This window comes from Homarus americanus, unplaced genomic scaffold, assembly GCF_018991925.1.
Source record: "Homarus americanus isolate GMGI-L3 unplaced genomic scaffold, GMGI_Hamer_2.0 scaffold37032, whole genome shotgun sequence".
NCBI lineage: Eukaryota > Metazoa > Arthropoda > Malacostraca > Decapoda > Nephropidae > Homarus > Homarus americanus.
The window spans coordinates 7,574,262-7,597,427 of NW_024731852.1; the positions used below are offsets into that span (position 1 = coordinate 7,574,262).

The 23,166-nt window shown below is 36.5% G+C and overlaps 1 protein-coding gene across 4 annotated transcripts; it reads right to left on the reverse strand.

Annotated features, from left to right (window-relative positions):
- Nucleotides 1-1,757: 1,757 nt before the first annotated feature.
- LOC121868004 (probable arginine--tRNA ligase, mitochondrial) lies at nt 1,758-23,139 on the reverse strand. Of its 4 annotated transcripts, XM_042368210.1 has the most exons (12): nt 23,025-23,139; nt 21,508-21,582; nt 21,224-21,315; nt 18,750-18,862; nt 15,068-15,188; nt 12,570-12,725; nt 9,921-10,600; nt 7,350-7,480; nt 6,742-6,890; nt 6,561-6,635; nt 4,804-4,950; nt 1,761-2,166 (listed from the first exon to the last, which is right to left on the reverse strand). In XM_042368210.1, the coding sequence occupies exons 1-12, from the start codon at nt 23,061-23,063 to the stop codon at nt 2,106-2,108; spliced, it is 1,839 nt and encodes a 612-aa protein (XP_042224144.1). In that variant the 5' UTR covers nt 23,064-23,139; the 3' UTR covers nt 1,761-2,105. The 4 variants fall into 4 exon arrangements, with proteins under 4 accessions (XP_042224146.1, XP_042224148.1, XP_042224144.1 ...); XM_042368213.1 differs by lacking the exon at nt 1,761-2,166 and having other exon boundaries at nt 4,683-4,950; XM_042368214.1 differs by lacking the exons at nt 18,750-18,862; nt 23,025-23,139 and having other exon boundaries at nt 1,760-2,166.
- Nucleotides 23,140-23,166: the final 27 nt, after the last annotated feature.

A 23,166-nucleotide genomic window follows, 5' to 3' on the forward strand; every position in this document is an offset into this window, starting at 1 on the left:
AGAACTGCATAGCCAATAAATACTGTACCTTCAAGTCAAGCTTCAGTCTTTAAATTAAACCAAAAAGAGAGGACCACCTCCTTGTGAACAAAAGTAGCATGTTGGATCCTACACCTATTCTTAGAAATTAAACCTCCCTACTACAAACAAAAAGCTTCAATTCTCTAAAACAGAAAAATGTTTCATTAAAAAGATGAGTGACCAAAGGACACTATTCCCGGCCTCTCCTACACTTGTCTTCTTGCCCCTTCCTTCCACTCTTATTAAAACAAAAGATACGTTGTTCAACCAGCTCCACAAGAAGCTGGCTAGAGGTCGTCACCCTGTGGGGTACGGGTTCTTTGGTTCACTCAGGATGGGATGGAGAAAGGAAACTCACAATGTGCTCTCTGTATACATGTTGTATTGGATGTACAATGCAGCTTGGTGCTGGGAAGTGGCAGCGTGGTTACAAGCGTGATGTAGAGAGAGCTGGTTGGTGAGGACGCTCAGAGGAGGACAGCTTGTGGGTCGCCATGCTCGCTGGCGGGAGCGAGAGCAGCAAGGCAGTGGCAGAGGAGGTGGTGTAGCTTGCTGGTTGGTGTAGGTAGAAAAGAGAGTGGTCACCACGAGGTCAGGTCTTAAATAGCGGAGGTAGGCGTGGCTTAGTAGTTGACCTCCGTCATGTAAGGCGGCGCTGGTTGACCTAGACCACGAGGCATACACTGGGGAATTCGCGGGATCAGCCACTCAGCGACAAACAGCGTTTGTAGGGGAGAAATCCACTACAACCCCTTCCTTGGAACAATGGCTACTACAAAAATATACATATTTTTAACTAAATGAAAAAGGCTTGAGAGTTAGAACCTAATCACGCAAGATGTAAGTTCAAATATAATTATCATGACCTCAGCATATCTGGTTGAGCCCGGATACTGTCAATCTCTTACTTTCCTTCAAGTTTCCTCCCTCTTTTCCTTGATCCGAAACCAATCGCCCCTCCCCCAAACTGCCACCAAAGAACTTCCAATCCTAATCCCGGCCCTCCCACTCAGCATTATAAGCAATAACCTGTAGTGGATATTTCCCCTACAACTACAACTGCCATTTGTCGCTGACCAGCCGATCCATTGTCGAGTTTCCCAGCCAAAGCCTCGTGGTCTGACAAAGCAGGGTCGGCTATCAAGCCACGCCTACCTCCGCTATATAAGCTCTCAACCTCGCCGGGTGAGGATCACACACCCAACACAGACAAAAAACCCAATACGTGCGCTATGCGCTAACCAAATAAACGCAGTCGTGTAAAGCCACGGCACTATCTCTCCCACTACAATTCCCTTCCTAACCTCCTGCTCCTTCCTCTGTCATCTTCCCCGCTCTGCCTTTCGCTACCAACAACTTTTTGGAGCTTCTAAACTTGAACTGAACGTGAACTCCCTTCTTCTACCTACAGCCCCGCAACACGCAACACCTCCTCTCAGCAAGATCCTCACCACACAGCAACTCCCTAGCACCGCACTGTACATACAATATATACTGTATACAGAAAATGCATTGTGAGTTTCCTTTCTCCAACCCATCCTGAGTGCAGCTCTACATCACGAAGCCCCACTCACCCACAGATACGAACAGGGTTAAATCTGAAATTTACAGTAGTATTTTATTTACCCAATGACTTATTTTTTACATTCATTTACTGTATTTTGTCATTCTATTTCTTCGTTTGTCTTAAATTAAGTGATTTAAGATGTATATAAGGACTTTGGCTATGATATAGTGGGATTTTAAACATTGTTCTGTAATTAAGGTATGCACATAGCATGTGTTCCGACTTACGTAAGAATCTGACTTAAGAACGTCCTCAGGAAAGGAATCCATTCGTAACCAGGGGACCCCCCGTGTATATGTATCAGTATACCCAACTATCTATATATATGTATCTGTCTACCTATCTATCTATATACCAGTATTAATCATCTATCTATCTATTACTAATGAGCGGTAACAACCCAGGTAACTACTGCATTATTGTAGTCTGGGAAGTAATTTGTGTATATTTTTTAGGGTAAGGTTTTCTGAATTAAACGTTTTATTGATACTATCATAATGACCGACTTTTGGTAAATTTATTTCACCTGCCTTGATGAACCATGGAAGTAGTTGTCCAACCTTCTCGGGTGATCAGCTCTGTAAATAAATATTATTAGATAATTATTTGTGCTTTCCTGTGCAACACAGTAATGTTATATTGAATACAGGGGGGTATATAAATATTACTAAACACATTAACTAATTCCATGCATATTAGCTGCCCCTACTACAAATTTCATAGTATAAACATTCCGAACAATATTGGTATTATTTTGGTTTTGGTCATCTGGGAAACCTTAAGATTCTAACTATGGGATTAAGTACTTTAAACAATAAGGCATATTATCTCTACGTGATTTCTGTTGCAAATTTTTTTTCGATCGCTAAGGAAAATACAGGTCATATGTTAGGTTAGGTTATGATGAGTTATAAGGTTAGCTTAACATACATCTCGTTAAGGGGTAGTAACTCAAAACTAGCAATTTCCGATAGAAATGAAGGTCTAAATCGTTCATAACACACCATCAGAAAAAAAACATAGTCTGCATGTCTAGGTACAAGGAAGACCAAGACTTAAAATTTACCCAATATTGCCTTTCTCGAATCTAAGCATCCAAATACTTATGGTAGTTAAAGTAAAATTTCACCCATTAATTTATATAAATGATGATATATCCCAGTGGTTCATTAGTAAATCATCAAAACAATAACAGCACTATGTTGTCATGTTTACCTAGCACCAGGCATTCTCAAAACAAAGTCCAGACAATGTCATTACATCTAAATTGACTAGTATCTCCATCTCTGTGTCATTTCCAGGGAAGGTGGTGACATCATTGCAAATGGCGGCCCTGTTTCTAGAGAAATAAACTTATCTCAACTATTATAGCAGGACAAATCATATACAGTATACCGTATCACTCTACGAACGTGGCAGTGTACAATATTTCTTGTGTTTACCCAGAACCGTCAATTCATCCATTCTAAGACACTTTTCTTCAATGACGTTTCTCTCACAAATGACTGGCATATATGTCACTTGCAAAGGAAATGTCATAGAAGAAAAGTGTCTTAAATTTGTATAACTACGGAATACTGTACAATACTGTAGTTATATTCCTAAGATTCCCCGGATGACTGAAACTAAAATACTGGACCTCTGTTTTTACTAAGGCAGCATATGGTGGCAAATTATCACTTTAGTCTTGGTAAGCATAGTGTTATTGTCCTCACAGTACAGTATAGGCATGAATCAAAATTATCTGTATGCTGACAATAAGTTTGTCTTTTGCATAATTATCACCACCACAACTACCACTACCCTGATGATGAAGGCAGTGAAAGTCAGCTCGTGAGTTTAAGTGTACAGTATTGAGTGATCTTGATCTGCTTTATGCTTATAAGATTAAGAAATAACATTTAAATTAATAAACTGCTGTATACATGTACTGTATTATGAATTGGTTTAGGTTGTTATTGTACAGTTTACATAAAACATTTAACAAAATAATAACTTGACTTGTTGCTTTACTTCCCAAAATAAAAATTGAGGTTACAATAGTTTATTTTACACTTGTTCAGACTGTGAATACTAAAGTTCAACATATTTTATTAAGTTTTGGTCTTAAATTTTACAAGATTTACTTAACTGAACTATTTATTATAAGTACTACAGTAATATCTCCGTTAGCCGGAATCCCTCAAACCCAGAGCTCTCTGATAGCCGGAACTGATATTTTCTCAGAAAGTAGTTCCCAAAACCTGAATTTTCCGGAAAATTCCAACTTTGGAAATGATTTTCCGAAGGGCACATTTTCTGGAAAATTCAGACAAATTTTTCCCGATAGTACCCAGAAAATTCTGGGGACGAGGGATATTTTTCCAGGTTTGAAAGATGATGTAATGGGCACTTTCTGGAACTTCCATGAAAAATTTTCCGTTACCCGGAAAATTCAGGAAAATTCCTGGGATGACAGATATTTTTCCGGGTTCGAGAGATGATGTAATGGGCAATTTCTGGAATTTCCGAGAACATTTTTCCGTTACCTGGGAAGTTCCAGGGATGAGGGATTATTTCTCGGCTTTGAGAGAGTCATCTCGTTACCCAGAAATTTCTCATTCCCGGAAGCGCTCTACACCAATTGTTCCGGCTAACAGAGATATCATTGTATTTGCTATTCATACGAATTTTCTTTTCTTTACAGATGTTAGATCCAGTTGGTTGTTAGTTACCGTTGTCTTGAAGAATGTGTAGGAGAGGAAGACCATGTTGCTGCAACCAGTGATAAAGAATTTTGAAGTTACTGAACCTGTGCCAGTGTTGGTCAAGTAGTCATAAATGAGCTCACACTCGGTGCCGTCGCATCAGATTGTTCCAAAAAAACTTTGCCCAAAATTTTCTGAACTTGTGGCTTTGTTGAGCTTAAATAGTGACCTATAGTAGGGAGGGCATCTGCCAGTTCATTATAAACACTAGAACTTCCAAATTAACTTCAATGTTTATCTACCGGTATTCACAAGTTTAAAAAGTTAAATTTATTTGAAAAAGAAAGTTAATCACTGTGAGGCATAAAGCATTGGCACCTATAACCTTTAATAGATATTATACCAAATTGATCTTTCAATTTTTTTAATATTTTTCATGGTACAGTATATATTTACACCGAATTCATGAATTCCATTCCACCATATTTACATCTTTTACACTAAAACATTAATGTCAGTCACTTTTACATTTTGCTTAGAGGTTTAACTCCTAAAATATTCATGCCAGCAGCAAGTGTGTGTCTTGCTGCCATGAAGAGTGCTAGTCTGGCTTCTGCGACCTCCAGGGGAGCTGATTTAACTTGTAAGAGCTTGATGGCATTGTTGATGGTTCCACTGTAAAAACACAAATATTGATTTAGTATGGGCTCAAAAGTTTTGTAAACATTTCGGTTACAAATGGATATGAATCCGTCTTACTTTACAGCACAAGAAATGTGTATCTAACAAATGATCTTAACACTTAGTTATAAGGAAAGGATCTATTACGCTTACTGGTATCATAATAAAGGGATGTCTACAAGTGATGGTATTATATGTCCTTTTACAAGAAGCTTTAGTTTGTTAATTGTGTGCAATATGGAGGAACTTGTATAGCCTCAGGTTGTATTTCATCTTCTTATCAGGATGTTAAATGGCTTAAGAAACTGAATAACTGATTAACCACATCTCTGTTGTTTTCATACAGTACAGGGTATTTGTAAAAAGTTAACACTGAAAAAACATGCATTTTCAAATTTATTAAAGTCCGTTTCATGCCTTCCTATAAATGATAAGATTATAGCATTATGAATTATGTCTAAGGCTTCACTGAAAATGTCACATTCAAAATTTTAAAAGCCCTAGAGTCTAAAGTTGAGTATGCATCTCAACACCAGGAACATCAAGTTAATTTTACACAATTAAAAAAGATGCTCCTGTATTGAAAAATCCTTTTTGTGAATGATAAAATGCGTGAGATAATGATGTGATTTAAAAATCTATAAATACTATAGAAAAACATTACATTCTCACTCAGGCATCTTAAATTTTGACAATGATCATTTCTATATGATATACAGTACAGTAATTCCTCATAATTATGATGCATGTTGCAATTTAATGACTAATACAGTAGGTATACATTATTTCTTACGGAAAAATTAACTTCCCATATGCAATTTCACACATATTACGCATAAGGGTTTTCAGGAATGGAACTCAAGCAATAAATAATGCCTACCTTTAAGTCTATATACAGTTAGTTTATAAAACTAAAGCATCTTATTGTTGACACAATAAACAAGTGAACAATGTGAAGCAATCACTCAGCATGTAAGTAAGGGAATATTATAATCCATGAACTATTACTTTATTTCTAAGATTCAGTGATACCAGGGCCAGCTGTAGCCTATGGGGGCCCTAAGCTAACTCTTTTGTACCCCCCCCCTCCACCTTCAAACTTCTCCTATATCGCGAGTTCTAGGGCAATCCGGGGGCATACACCTGAAGAATATTATTGATTTGATGCCATATCAACTTTGCAGTTCTCACTGAGGGCAGTGTTGCCAGGCCCTGATTTCCAGATGAGAATTATCATACTGGTACCCCAAATTCATCGTTTCTTTACCAAAATTATCGTAAATTATTATTGATTAATTTTCAGTTATTAAACACCTTACATTTTATTTACATGAGCACAGCCCGAAAGAGTTGCTAAACATTACTGTACAACATTATATCCCACGGCGCTGCCATATGACGGTCAGGACTAGGGGGCCCCCTTAGTGGTTGGGGTTCTACGCTCTGAACGTATAGAGCATGTAGGAAGGGCCGGCCTGAGTGATACAATATTATAACCATTGTGGGTAGAGTAAAACTACATTCATTTCCAATACTGTACAGTATTCTAGTTTCAAACTTGCAAATTTGTAGAATTATCTCAAACTGTGTCAATATCATCTTACCAGAGTTTAAACAAGTAGCTGACAAGTATACATGGCTCTAGTTCTCTGTAGGTCTGAACCAAAACTTCATCAAATCTGAAATAAAAGTAAAAGTTAATATACTGTAATCTTATTACTGTACATAAAAACAGAAAACTATGATATGGTTATGTGTAGTTAGAAACCTATATACAGTACTCACCTTGCAATTTCCATTATAAGAGTGAGAGCTTGTGGTTCTGTGAGGCAGCTGGTGTTTGCTTCTGGGTTATAATCTACACCACAATTTCCTTCCAGGCTTAAAAGGCGACAGTGAACATACTGCAGCTTGACTCCTGTATCACCACGACTCTGCAAGCCAAACAACCTATTGAAACTATCTGTTATTTCATTCGATCAGAGAACTATACAGTATTAATAAACAAATGTAATTAAGTGATCAGACTAAACCATGTAATTTCCCATGTATCATCTTACTCAACATATGAAGTCTTGGAACCTGATTTTCCTTTCGTTTTTACATTTTTTTACATTATTGTCATCATATGTTTGAATTTTATCTTTAAAAAATACCATAAGCCAAAGTCTTCTAATTGTAGAGTTACACCTAAAGCATGAATGCTTTCAAATTTCTGCCTATTTAAGAAATATGTGTGTCATAGCTTTCTTAAAGAAATTTATAAACTATCTGTATTTTACACCAATTACATTTGTACTTTTAACTTTAGACAATGTAACTGGTCTTAAAGCACTACATACTATTCTATTTAGAAAAAGTCATACCCTGTATACAGCATAGAACATATATACCTGTAGTGCTTTGTCCCAAGAGAAGACGTAATCTCTTTGACGCCGTTGCTTCATATCCCCAATTAATACACATGATGTTGCTACTCTTCCAGCTGTTTCTGCACCACTGAGTCGCACATCATCTCTAGTGGCTGAAAATTTAATACAGTACAGTCGACAAGTGAGAAGTAATTTATTTATACATATGGTAGCTAATATAGCATACTCTACTGTAAATCCCCATTTAATGTCGATCTAAACAAAATTGCTTTGTTTTTACACAACTAATCTATCAGGATACATAAAGCTTACTTTATTTCATGCAAATTTGTGAATGTCCCACTATAACATTGTTCAGAGATCGTTAGCTGGTGCTGAGAACCTGTACTTAGTCTCTCACACACACACACTGTATGCTCTCTCCCTTCTCATTCTTTGTCTTGTGTCTGCTGGGTGCTCATGTTAGTGCTGTTTTGCATAAACATGTGGACCCTTAAACACTATTTATGTGTTTCTACTCCACCTTCATGTCTCAAAAGTGTAGACCAAGTGAGAATAAAGTGCCTGCTGCCAAGAAGCAAGGGAAAACAATTATGGTATCCAAATTTAGCAAAGTGAAGTCTAAACTGAAAGTATCCCAAGAGGGACACAAGGAGGCAGTGTAGCCAGCAATAAGTCAGCCACCTTCATTCTCCAACAGTAGAGGTGGATAGCTATTTGTAGCTGGGTGGACTGCCCCAGGATTGGACTCTGCCACAACTCCCCTAAGTGAAGTCTTACCCAAGTACAAGCTCTTCATACTATTGCAGTCTCTCTCGTCAGGTTCTTAACTCTAATGTCATTTCTTACAACCTCTCTCCATGTCATTCTTGGCCTACCCCTACCTCTGCTCCCATTCATAATTAGGCTCAAAAACCACTGAACCACATTAGTGTCATCCATTCTCTCCACAGGGCCAAACTATCTCGGCCTGCTTCTATGTAGAACCTTGCCAATACTCTCAGTACCAAGTCACTCTCTTAACTCTGAACAAAATCTAATATGTTTCTGTGTCACATAGCACATCTCATTTCAGCTTACTCAAGCCTATTAATGTCATCTTCTTTAGCTGCCCATATTTTACTGCCATATATTCACACTGTTCATGCCAGTTGCATACAAACTTCCTCAAACCACTCCTGGCACTAATCATGTTACCCAGGTCACATACCTCACTGATGGAGTCTAGGGATATACTGTATCACAAATGTTGAGTTTCTCCAGCTTTGGTAAGAACACATGGTTACCTGAATATACAGAAGTCAGCAACATCCTACAGTCTACCATCTACTCAACTACAACTCTGGTGTACCCACCTTCCACATTCACTGTACATTATTGAGTGACTGCCAACATCATCCTTACAGACAGCACATGGCCATTTTCCATTTTCCACTATGGGTCCCTCACACATGCCACTAATCAATACTGTATACTGTACTTTTGTTTTTGTCACATTTACTCTCAAACAATTAAGACTATTCCTGCCTTTCATTTTTTTATTTCTTTGCTGCCTCTCAGTACTATCTGCTATCAGCACTAGGTCATTAGCATACAACACTCCCAGGACAGACCAATCCTAAAGTTCCATGATACTGCCCCCAACACCATGATAAACATAGGGGGCTCAAAGCAGACCCATGATGAATTCTTACTTTCACCTTAAATTCCTCACCTTATATTTTCACAGAGGTTTTTGTGCTTTCAAATAATGTCATAATCACTCGAAAAAAGGCATCCCTTGACCCCTAGCTATCTCATTGCACGCTTTACTACCTGACAAAGTAGCCTGTCAAATGCTTTCTCTTAAGTTACAAATATGAAATACAGCATCTCTCCTTCCATATATGTTTGTTTTGTAGTTCCCTGGCCATAAATATTGCTTCTGTAGTCCCTATACCTGGCATGAAACCAAACAGCATTTCGTTAATGTCTACTGTAAATTTTATAAAATTCTCAACCATTCTCTCCACAACTTAAATAACCTGATCTAACAACTTCAGGCCCCTGTAGTTCCCATGTTCAAGTGCACCACCTTTACCCTTGTAAGTGGTCAGTTACATTCTTCTTCCAATCACCTGGAACCAAGTTAAATCATTATAAAAAAATTTCCAGTGTTTGACAATTTGTGAGACTACAGCATCAAGCTGCTTATGAAAGATGATACAAACCAAAGAAACCAAACCTAACCAACTCATCTAGTAATTCAAAGTTACTTTTTAATAATGTTAGACTGACATGTATTTTGTCATCTTTCAGAAACAGTTTAATGTCAGTCTCAGCTGCCATTTATAAACAAACACTGGATGAAATACATGGAGGATGATGTACATAGAACAAGAACAATTAAATAGAACAATATAACAAGAGGACAGTTCTTATCCCTGTACAGCTCTAAATACTCCCGTACATTAACATCTTTCTTACCCTCAAACATCCTCAGCATGTCCTTCCACTTTACATTAGTATCTACTTCTTATCTTATCTTTTACCATGATAACATGCACTCTCTCCCTTCTATCAATTAATACACATTACTGTTGATCTCCTCACTTTCTGTCTCCTGCTGCTTCTGCATCATGATCTCTTGTGCTTCATCCAGAAGGTCTTGTAAGAAGATTGCCGTTCCCTTGCGAGTGCTCATACCCTGAATCCGTCCAAATTTAATGTGGGTCATACTCTCAGCCCATTCAAAGCCCAGATTCCTTATAATGCTAAATAAGGCAACAAAATGATCTGATTGTGAATTATCAACAACATAGTACATTTTGGTAAATTTATACTCTTCTTGTCTGTGTATGGCTGCAGCAATATCTCTCGAGAGGTATATACTGGATCCATCACTCTTGACAACAGTCACTTTTTGTTTGGGATTTACCTCATACACTTTTCTTCCATCCTCTAAAGTCTGCAGAAGATTCTTCTGCTCCAATAGTTTTAATACCTCTTGACATTTCTGAGCGCTATACATACTTTCACCATGATATTCATCAAATTTTACATTAAGACGTTCATATACGTGTTTAAACTCTTTTATAGACACATTTCTGAAAAATTCCCAAGTTTCCAGTTCCCTATTGTCTCCTTGTTCCATTTTATTAAATATGTCTCGAGCTTTACTGCTTACACTGGGGTCTGATTCTGCTTTTTGGTTAGCCCATACGTATACTTCATACAGCTTTTTTATGGCATCTTCCTCTAAATCCTTTTCTGTAATGTTTCTCGCATCATATCTGAAAAAAGGATGGAATAATATCTAAATAATTACCGTATTCACTATGAGAACTAAGAGAGTTTTTTAAATATGTACAGTGGTCCCTCGGTTAACGAGCACAATCCGTTCTAGAAGGTTGCTCGTTAACCGAAAAACTCGTCAACCGAAACCATTGTTTCAATGGGTTTTGGGGTAATTGGTTCCATCTCACCGAAAATTGCCTAAATTCAACAAAAAAGGTAGAAAAGTACACTTACTTTGAGGTGTGTATGTAGAAGGCTCCTGGATGATGATGATGATGATGATGGGAATTAGAATGGGGGTGGAGGAGAAGAGAAGGCATTGGGGTGGAAGAGAAGTCACCCCATGGCGCCATTTCACCCATAAAATTTTAGTTCTCTTGGTGTAATTCAAGATTATGTTCTTTAAATCAACACTGCACTGCATTATATATTGTCAATATGTAAAATAGATTTCAAAATGACCAATAATTTGCTTGCAAACACAGAAAAAAAGCATTTAGTTGAAGAGAGTCTCAAGCAAGATGTTACCTCCACTGAAAAGACACAAAGACTGACGCCTGTATGGTGTGTTGGCAGGCTGGATGGCATGTTCAATAATTGTTTTAATTACTAAAAAAATTAATATTAAACTTTTAAAATTATTGAATAGTATAAACTTCTTGATATTAACTAAAATGGTAAGGAATTTAAGCCCTAGAACCGATTACCGTACTGTACTGGCGGACTAATACGACAGCTGGTGGACCGCCAAATGCAAGCGAAAACATGTTCAGGTTGGCTCGTAAGAAACTCGTTAATCGAGGGATTGCTCGTTAACCGAAGTTAAGATTCTTATGGAAGGTAACTCGTTAACCGAAATCTCGTTAACCAAGGCGCTCGTTAACCGAGGGACCACTGTATAGCAGTAACACAACCAAGGATTTTTGGTGGTGGTGGTGGGGGGAGGCAAATTTTCTGACAAATGAGTATATCACAGATACTGTTTAAATGCAAGGAACACATATATATGTACTGTACGGTATATGATAATACTGCACACTGCATCAATAGTGTCATACTGTATCTCAAAAGTTGATATTCTAATGAACCCCATACACATGTCTAACTAACTAAACAAAGGCCATAATAATGTATCTGAGATTATTTAATAATATTAAACTGCTCTTCACAAAGTCTCATTTACAGGAATAGATTTTTTTACTCTTGCCATTATTTCCCACATAAGTTAGTGTAGGGTGACCATGATAAACTCTCTGTCTAAAAGTCCTTGTACTCTCCCATCTAGCTGTGTCCTGTGAGGTGGCTTTGCATGTTGCAATTGTTACATGTAATGAAACTATGAAAGTTGTGGAAATATCGTTATATTACTCTATGTATTGTGACTTAGAAATAAAGAAAATATAATATATGACTATAAAATAAGAAAAAGGAAGAGCAATGTGTTTATTCTGTGTGAGAGGTGAAAGTATGCGTGGAGTCATAGGGAAGTTTGTCAATAGCACATGTCTGGTGACTTGTCTACCGTTAAGCCTATTTCATTTGCTCCTGATTCCAGCCATCCTCCATCAATAGCAAGAAAAATGTCATGAAGGTTAAAAAAAAATTAAAAATTTCACTTGCTGTTTTGTCTTGAGTTATTAATAATTAGTGTATCAGTACTGCGAGTGATTACTGGCAATATGTGTAAGACAATTTCTTACCATCAAGCACATACTTCTGTACTACTGTTCTGGTTAAGTTACATGGGCCCCTGTCCTGTTAGACCATAGTCCTAATAAGCCCACCTTCCCTCACCTAACCATATAATAAGGCTCCTGTCTTAATGGGCCACATTCCTGATAGTAAAGTTAGATTGAGTTGAGTCAGGCTAGGTTGGAGCATATTTGAGCTGGAGCCATGTAACCTACAACCACTCTATATATACTTATCAAAATATTACAATATTCAAAGTTCCAACAATCTCACCCATATTTCAGAATCCCAAACTGTGTACCCCAGTCACCGAGGTAGTTTATGCGAGTCACATTATGGCCGAGAGCTGCGTGCAGGTTAGCAATAAAGTTTCCAATAATGGTGGACCGAAGATGACCGATGTGGAATGGCTTGGCTATGTTGGGCGAGCTGAAAGAAGAGACCATATTAGCATCTGCTGAAACCACTGTTTAAATAAGTCTTGAATTTCTGAAGAAATTGCACTTATTTAACAACACAGGATATGAGAAAATAAACTTTTGGGCAAACATTATATTTCAAGATATCAGAATGGTAAACATGATAAACCTGTAAAATGACTCAAACATAACTCTCAAGTTTTTCCATGGGACCTCTTCCCATAACGTGTCAGATAAATTAAATGATACATGGCCAACCTAAAACACACAAATCTAAGATCAAATTTAAAATAAATAAATCATGAGAGATCCCTGTCTCCGACATAAGTGCTGTTCATACATGGTTAACCTCTTAGACATGACAAATGCTAGGGAAGTTTATCTAAACATAAATGGAATCAGAAATGAATGCTGATGTCCAATCAATAATAGTTAAGTGGGTTACAGCAGCCAGTTCTGTTCACTAATCATAAAATCTTTCTCTCTGGTAAGAAACTATAACATTTACCAACCCTGTTTCTGAGTCAGTGCTGGAGAATAGCACAGAAAATATCTATACCGTATTCTGTACTTCAAAGGAGACCTTCCCAGTGATTGAAAAAAAATTAATATTTGTATTATTACCAAAGAAGCCAGTAGTCTTAGAGTACACTCAGTTTAGAACAATTAGCTTAATTACAATTAATAAGTCATGCTGGCAAAGTTCTATTAAACATAATTTTAAGTATAGAATAAAATTTAAAATAGACAGTGAGTTATCTGAAGATCAAAAAGGATTCAGAAAAGGAAAAAGAACTAAAGAAGATATATTTGGTTTGGTAATTTTGAGTGAAAAGGCTTTACATGTCCCCAAAATTTTTATATCTGCTTTGTTAATTTAAAAAAAGCTTTATACAGTATATGGTAAAACACAATAAATGTATAGAGGTTTGGAAAAAATAGGGAATAATGAAGGAAATACAGTACTGTATTAGAATTATAAAAAACCTTTACAGGGAACAAGAAGCTGCAGTGTTAGTAAATAATGAACTTACTAATTGGTTCATAGTTACACAGGGTGTAAGACAAGGCTGTGTTCTATCTCCAGCATTATATAATATATATTTAGAATTCTTAATGAGAGAAATGATAAGTAACAATGAAGGAATAAAAGCTAATGGTAAAGTAATAGTATCAGATATATGCTATGCAGATGATACAGTTCTGCTCTTATAATGGATAGTAAAGAGGCATTACAAAAGCTGGTTAAAATATAAGTGGAAAAAGGTGAAAAATATGGGTTAAGAGTTGATGCTGTAATGACAAAAACACAGTAATGGTTGTTTCCAAATTGGAAATAAATCCTAAGATAAAATTATGATAGGCAACAGGGAACTTAAGCCAAGTGGAAAATTTTGTGTACAGTATTTGGAAAGTAACATTAGGTGTAATGATAAATGTACAAAAAAAAATCATACCAAGGTCAAGCAAAAACAGCTTTCAATAATCTAAACGACATAATGAAAAGAGACATTAACTTCGCTTTAAGAAAATGGTTGCTGAAAAGCTTTATATGGCAAGGACTGTTGTATGGGCCAGAAGCTAGGACATTTTCAGCTGACACCAGAAAGAGGTTAGAGGTCTTTGAAATTTGATGTTTTAGACAAATATTAAAAATATGTTACACTGGCAGGAAAACAAATGAAGAAGAACTAAGGTTAGCAAAAACTTCAAGAGAAATACTTGAAATGTACAGAAAAAGACAAATGAGCTACTTTGGTCATATATTTAGGGTTGAGGGAATAATAACAGAAATATTTTTGGGCAAAGTTGAGGGTAGGATGTCCAGGGGAAGGCAGAAACTGGGATGGATGAATGAAATTAAAAATTGGGTCCCCAGAGAGATACAAAATTTTGGAGGATTGGTAAAAACAGCCCAAAAATGTTTTGAGTGGGGGACTGTGGTTGGCAACCCTCAGATACTCTGATTAATTAATTAATTAAGAGTGCAGGGGTATGAACTTCCTTTTAAGGCCTATGTGGTTCAAATCATGTGTCTACATGAGGCTTTGACTGTCAACATAAAGTACCTGTCTTTGAGACAGTCATCATAACAAATGAGATGGAGTCATCAACTCAGGTTTGACTGAATGAGAGGGCTACTTGGATCAAAAAATATTGTTTATGTGGATGGTATCAAAGCCTTCTGACAAAGACCAGCTCTATCAAGGGAGAATCAGCAGTACGGATCTTACAAATCTATTCCCAAATCTTTCATTTCTAAGTGCAATATTCACATGGAATCTTACCCAGATTGACTAAACTTGTGTGTCTTAATCTCATGTCATTCAATGAAAGAACACACAAACGCACCTGTACTCTACAACAACCTTCTGAAACGGTAAGAGGTTCACCAGTGCACTGCAACGCCAAAAGGAGTTGGGTCTGTGGGTTGTGATCTTCACCACCTCTGACACCAATTGACTGTTGTTTACTGGGGACAAGAAAAATTAGCAGCTTATAGATAAATATAAGACTTTTTGGTTTCAGACAACCTATGTAATGTGAAAGTTATTTTAGTCTACACAATCACACATACAAAAAAAAAAGGAACTTGAAAGTGATTTCTCTCCTGCCCAGCATAACTCCTCAATGATTAGTTAAATATAAAAACATTTGAAGAGATAAAAACATTTACTAAATAACAACTATTAGCAGTAGCAGAAAACCCCCAAAAGAACAATGCCCCCCACACACATAAATGGATGCATGTGCATGCATTTATACACACATACAGAATAACAAATTGTTTACCAGTAAAGCCCTCGATATATGCGAGTTCAGCATATGCGAGTTCGCTCATATGCGAAGACCCTATTCCTACCAAGAATTCAATTAGTGCAAACAAAATTCAGCCTTAGGCAAAATGTCACACTCTCTGATATAGATGTCAATCCTGATGACTCTGCAGATGTCACTCCAACACTATCACCCACCATGTAAAACCTCTACCACCACCTCCATCATCTCATCTACCTAAGCTGATGAATCTGCTTTTATTTTTAAGTACACTGTACTAGTACGTATATACTTGCTTTATCTATTATTTTAAAAATATTATTGTATTGATTTGTTTTATGGTTTATTTGTCTGGAAATTGTGTTGAAAATGGGTACAGAACATTTCTTCTTGGGTTATGGAATGCATCCTATTTTCCCATTTAATTAAGTATTCAATATGTATGATGTCGGTTTATGCGAGGGTTTTCAGGAAAGCATCACTTGCATATATCGAGGACTTACTGTACTCAAATGAAGTATTCAAACATCACCCGTAGGAAAATGTAACGACTTTAGGAACACATCTATAAATACGTACTGTACTTTATAATGATAGTATAATGTCCCCATTTAGAGCAGATTTATTCAGTACTCTTTTCTCCAGAAATGCATCCTAAATCCATAGTGCTAAGTGGGGTATTACTGTATGACAAATAAATTACCTCCTTATACATTATAGGTGTGTACTGTACAAGTAACTGAAATGTAATTTGTTACTGTTCTTATTTTTTTCCATACACTGTTCTAAAGATTATGTATGCCCTATCACAATACTTTACTGTATATCTTGTTCCTAACATTCTTCCCCTCAATATTATAATATTCTTTACAAAATCTCCAAATACATGATGAATGCTGGCTGATTAAAAAGGTGTTCTACTATTACTAATTTTAATTTTCAGCATTGTACACTCAACTTCACTTTAACGAGTTTCACATTACTGATACATCACAATAACGACAGTAATGAAATGTGACATCTCAACACATTAACGATACATGTCAACACAATAATGATCAGTAGTACAAGTTGATAGTCGCACTGGACGGCCATCTTAATGACATCAGAGAGTGTGAACAGGTGGTGCGGTGTAGCCTACTCACTTATCTTTGAACGTGTTGCCTAATCTCTCTACCTGTGTGTGATCTGTTAGATGATTTACCTCTAGACCACTGGCTTTGAGACTGTAGGATCAGTTGGTGGTGGCACAGGGGAAGCAGCGCAGTATGAGAGTGTGGGGGCAGGAGGGCACTAACACCACTCCCCTGCCTCGGATGACAGCAAACAATCTCATTAAGCAGTTCAATGAGTGTCAAAAGGTTAATCATTACAGTATTAGTTATTAACTCTACATGTATGTGAATAAGTGGTTGTAATTTTTTGTGGGGTTTATAGGGGTTATAGGGGGTGAAAAGTGTCTGCGGGCTGGTACCAATTGACCCATTTAGCATGTAAACTAAACTCACCACATTAACAATTTTCACTTTAATGACTGTTTTCAGGTTACTAATTAGTTGTTAAAGTGAAGTATGGACTGTATAGCATTTGAACATGACAAATATTAATTATGATTGAAAAAAAAAGAGTTGCACATGATAACCACATGCAGAGCATGCAGTACGGTACGGTACAGTTATGAGGGTGATAAAAGTTCGGTTCGATATTTCGGTTCAATATTTTTTTTTCAAAGTTCAGTATAATACGAAAGTACGATTAATTTTTCGTACTTTTATCGTACCATTTTGATCCAAACCACTCCCTTGAAATGTTGACCCATATGGCCAGGACAATAGCTTGGGGGGATGCAGGTGTGCTCCAGCCTTCAGGTCAGGTCAGGTGAAGCCGTGATGTCAGGTCAGGTCAGATCCGGCCACACTCAGTGAGCCAGTGAGACCCATAAAATTACATTACCCCTACATTACCCCAGGGGAAGCCCCTGCCAGGCTTTGACACACACACGGGCTGCCAGTGACACAAGCTAGTGTCGAACGAACCTTTTCCGGCTGGGAGTCAAGGCGGATCTTGCATTGCGTTCCAACACATAATAATTATGTAGTTTTTGTGGGCTAGGGACAAAAAATTCAGTAGAATGTGAAAATTTAGCATTAATATGTTAGAATATTAAATATTATTTTGTTATGAATAAAACACAAAAGTTATTAATATAATTATTCTCGTTTTGTTACATTTTAAATTGGGCTACATTTTGTTTGGGGGTATGAAATCAGGTACGAAATTACGGTACGATATTTTATCATACTAGTACGGTACGAAGGTATATCTGAGGTACGGTACGAAATTACGGTCAGGTATTTTTTCTTTGGTACAACTTACGATACATCAATCGTACCGTACCGAACTGCATGCTCTGACCACATGCCATGAATGAGTCCAGGTCCAGATCATGACAGGGCCAGGGAATGCATGGTTACTGGCTGGCATAAGTGCAAATTCTCAGAGGTTTGTATTGAGTGTAGTTCATGTACTGTAACTGAAGAAGTATGAATGCACCTGACTGACCGTTCTAACTCTCTCATGGTTAAATACGATACAGTAATACTGTACTAGACACAATAGTACAGTATATGTAAAAAAAAAATCTGTTTGTTTTTGTCTAAAATTACCATTGTTGTTGTAATATTATTACCACGCTTCAGCAACTAAGGTCTTTAAGCGTGTAACAAGCGTGTTAGAATACTCAATGCCTACAATCATGGAAAATATTATACAGTATGTATTAAAATGCCATTAAAGTCCATGCAGTACTACATATCTCATGGGTTTGGCAATTTGACTTACGGTGCCAAGTCAGCCAGGCAATAATGTCTTCATCTTGCAAATTTAATATTTTGATACTGTAATGACAAATGATATCTTCTGATACAATACACCCACTCATATCATATCTGCCCAGGGTCCAGTCACAAAGGTTCATACAGTAAATATGTCCCTAACTACTTGACTTAAAGTAAAATATAAATGCAACATCCAAAAATAACGTAAAAATAAAACTGAGGCTCAACTTAACTAAATACACTGCTAAAGACCTGCTAGGAGGTGAAATTAAAATGTCATCTACAAACAGTGACTCAAATTTCCCTATACAGTACAGTAGTTATAAGCTTAAGTGCCAGCAGTGATGATGTACTCAGAGCTGAGGTTTATTGTGACTTGTATACTGTATATATAAACTCTCTGTACTATGACTCATTACCTTTGAAATTTAACCTTACATCAGTTTTGTCTTGAACAAGGTAGATGCCTGGAATAGTAGGATCTGTGTCAAACTTCTCTATTAATGCTGAGCCACAACTGATGAAGTCCTTTCTGTCAACAAAAGGCACAAGGAAGAATTAACTGAGGGTAGATTCTTAAACAAGATACTGTATATGCTTCCCAAATCCTAACATATAATGTATCACATCTAACACAGGGTCCCACTAATTTCCTGTGACAGTAGCCTGGAACATGGTCAACAGCAATACTGCACCCATTTTTATCTGTATATCAAATTCAGAAAAATCTACTGTACGTATATAAAGTATTTAAAATTTTCAGTTATATAAGACAGAAGTCTAGCTCCAAACAGTACTCACAACACCAAATGAAAGGATATTTTAGACAGGCAAGTGGAAATGTTTTTTTATGAAGTCTAGTGTCCATCACTTCAAATACACCAAGTTACTCTGTTAGTAATGTTAACCCATTACTGTACTACCTACACAGATGTTACTGGAACTGTCATGCAGTACTTCAGAATTGGATTACCATACTTTTGTCATGGAAGCATAAATCATGAAAGAAGTAAGGGCTAATGAAGTTTTTCCTAATGAATATATGGGGGTTCTCACTATAGTACATTGTACTGGTATCAGTAAATGTCCTTTCATATATACAGGACATTGCTAACAAATATTGTTTCACATATACATCATCTGCATCATTCACTGTTTTATACTAAGTCTGAGTGTACCTGAAAATGCCCTGCAAGTGTTATGTCTCTACCATGTCAAAATACATCAGTCACTCTCACACGACTGTATGCTAATACCATTGTTATACAGCTTGTAAGTACAGTAACCATAAAATTTATGGGAATGCCATTTCAATGTGCTAGTGTGCCTTGTAAATAAAGAAAGTACTGTACTGTATACCATACAGTAATGTAAATACATGTACTTAAAATACAATAAAATTAGGACGTATTTTGTGTGGGAGTATATTGAGTCTAGAAATCACCATAACACACGGGCACTTATTAGCTATGAAATGGTTGCACACATGCCATTGCTACATTAAAAACCATGAAAATTGTGAAAATATATTCTCATTGCTCTAATGTGACTTAGAAATAAAGAAAATAAATTGTAAAATAAGAAAAATTATGAGTGGAAAGTGAGTTTTGTGTGGGATAGGTGGGAGGTTGGGTATTAAATTCCCAGTTCCTTGTTTACAAAGTGCAAACAGCTGACCGTCCTCACCCTCCCTCGCATTGTTATCAGTGCTCTCCTTCACTAATGCACCTCTACTGTCACTGTTCAAAATGGTTGTGCTTACCACAATAACTGTCTTCAACATTTAGTAAATAATAGTGTGGTGTATTTATAAGCACTTAATAAATAATATTGGAATGTATTATGCATCTGTCTATTCCGTGGTTTATTCATTAATCAGTAGCTAAGTGTACAAGAAACCAAATTGTGCCATCATGTAACACTGAAAGGTAACAAATAATGTTGTTAGGAATGTATCTCCATATTAAATACTATACAGTACAGTATGTTATTATGACCCTGTTGCAAGCTGATTTGCTGAGCTTTCAAAGGCCATGTACAGTACATGTTGGAATGCATATACTGTACCCTAATTACATTAATTCTTATGAGGAAAAATTTCTTGTTATAAAATGTTTCACTCTTAGTCGCTTTTCTCTGGAACACTTCCCCGGCGTATAATGAGGACCCCCTACTGGTACTGGTACAATATATTGCCAGGACCCAAACCATTCATCCAAACTTTTACTTCACATAAATTCTTGTTTGATAGTGTTCCCTCATCATATTAATAATTTTACTGGTTTCCTATCTATCTGCCTCTTGCTCATATCTATTAAAGTTACTGTCATTCTCATTACACATTCATATTTCTCATATCTGACACATGAAGCACAAAATACCATTAATTCAATTAAGTTACTTTATCTATAAACATTCTTATCACTATAATATGGGTTTGTTAGAAATAGTAATGAGATGACCTGTAACAATATACAGTACTGTACTTGATGTAGAATTACACACCCTGTCCTGTTTCAGAAAGTAAGGAAGATGTGATACAAATACTGTACAATTACAGTATATACACTGGCAGTCAAATACTCTATCTATTCTGGCTGGTGTGAAGATCAAATTTTTCCTCCCCAAAAAATAAAAAGGAGTGAAATAAAACAATGTGAAGCATCATACACAGTACAGTACAGTATTAAGCAGTGTGTGTTTATAATTTTAGTGTGTACAAATGAAGTAGCATATAAAGCCCATCATGGAGGTTTATCCATACTGTATGTACAGTAGAATGATCTGTTTAACTTTCAACTTTAAACATACATATCATACACAAATACCAAAAAGTAATGTATTTCCTTTAGCCTTATGAGAGATTAAAGTAATGATACTCGATAATACTCACTGGTTACGTAGGTCATTATTTATAAGACCTTGTTGCTGAAGGGCCTTTAATGATACTTGAAACTCTGGTTTTGAACCAGCTTTTGGATCAACCTATAAATTAATTTATAAGAAAATAATGAAAGTTAAGATGATCTACAAGTGATTCTTCAATACAACTACAGTATTTCATTTTTAGTCTGCAAATACAGAAATAAAATATTCAAAAGAATAATGCTGTACGTATGCAAGATAACTAAACTTAAGTTAAACTGTGTACAACACTACCAAGTTTCAATAACACACCTGAATATAGGGAATAAGTGTAGATGGTTTCACTCCTCTGTCTCCAATAGGAAAACCATCTAAGACTTGTATGATCTGTTGAAACAATCACTCAATTAGTAAAAAGTTTGTAATGTAATGAACAGAATAATGTAGTTTTTTAATAATACAGTATTATATTTATGTAACAGGACAATATCTTGTATGTATACAATATATACAGTAGTATGTTGAATTTCATAAAAATTGGAAATAATGTACTGTATATTCAACTGACAGTACAAGCAAGCTGTTAGTTGTACTCTGGGTGGACCATATTTCTGTCATTCAAGTGCGGACTGACTGAGCTGAGAGAAGTCAACACGGTGTGAATTTATTAGTGTGACTTTCAGTAAGGAAGGCAATTACAGTATACAGGAAAACCTTTTACACCTGGTCTTCTTATTTGTGGCTTTGATTATACTGTACTGTATCTGGATGATCAGAGAGTTAGCCAGACTAGTTTAGGTACGGTATGGTCTCAAGTCCAAAAAGAGAGTACCAGTCTGAAGGAATGACCCATATATCAGTCTCCGGTGAATTTAAAGTCTTGCACCGATGTTTCTTTCGCTGTTATTAATATGTATTTCGTAATGCTTAGACAATTCTAATACATTTTTCTTCTATGATATTTCCACGGGAAATTAAGGATAACCGAGATATTAATTTTTTCAATATTATTATATTCGTTCAGTCACAAGTTTTGCCATGTCTTGTTTACTTTTGGGGGAGTCTGACACTCTCTCACGCGTCGCTCCTTACTTCCGTCTTCGCTTCTTCAGCGTCTACAGCGCATGTGCATTGACGACCCAGATGACCCGATTCTTTTTCAGATTAAGGTAAGATGTGGGGGCATGAACAAAGGGGGTCCTGAGGGGCTCTGCCCCCCCTGGTTAGGTTAGGTTAGGTTTGGTTTTGCTGGCTGGTTGGTATTTTATTTTTGTGATTTATAAAAAAAAAATTCCTTTATGATTGTTGGGTGGGAGGGGGGGAAGGGTAATCTAAAAAAAACTAGTGATTTCCAGCGGAAATGAAAATCATATTAGTTCAAAACTCATCAAATACCATAGGAGAAACCTATTTTTAATATAATAATAAAGATCGGTGCAATACTACCTACTCTGCCAAAAGTAAGCAAGACGTGGCAAAACTTGTGACTGAGCAAATGTAATAATATTGAAAAAATAATATCTCGGTTATCCTTAATTTCCGGTGGAAATATCATAGAAGAAAAATGTATTAGAATAGTCTAAACATTACGAAATACATATTAATAGCAGCGAAAGAAAGACCGGTGCAAGACTATAAATTGACGTAGTCTTCTTCTGGAGGTAACCATTTCCTCTTAAATTACCAGACAAATAATTCCTCTATATTACCCATCATGTAGTTTCCAACATAACAATGAACATTTACTACACAATTTTTTCTCTGAAAAAAAAAATATTTTGGTAAAAATGGAGGAGACGGTGTGTGCCGCCCACACGTTGCCTACCAACCTTATTTGATATGAGGGACCTAAACTTGTGTGCCATCATGAGAAAACTTTCACTCAGTTAACATTTACTATACAGCAGTGACAGTACAGTATGCTGCAGCCATGTTGTGTTTGTTGTTATACTCGTTTTTGTAAGGAACGGA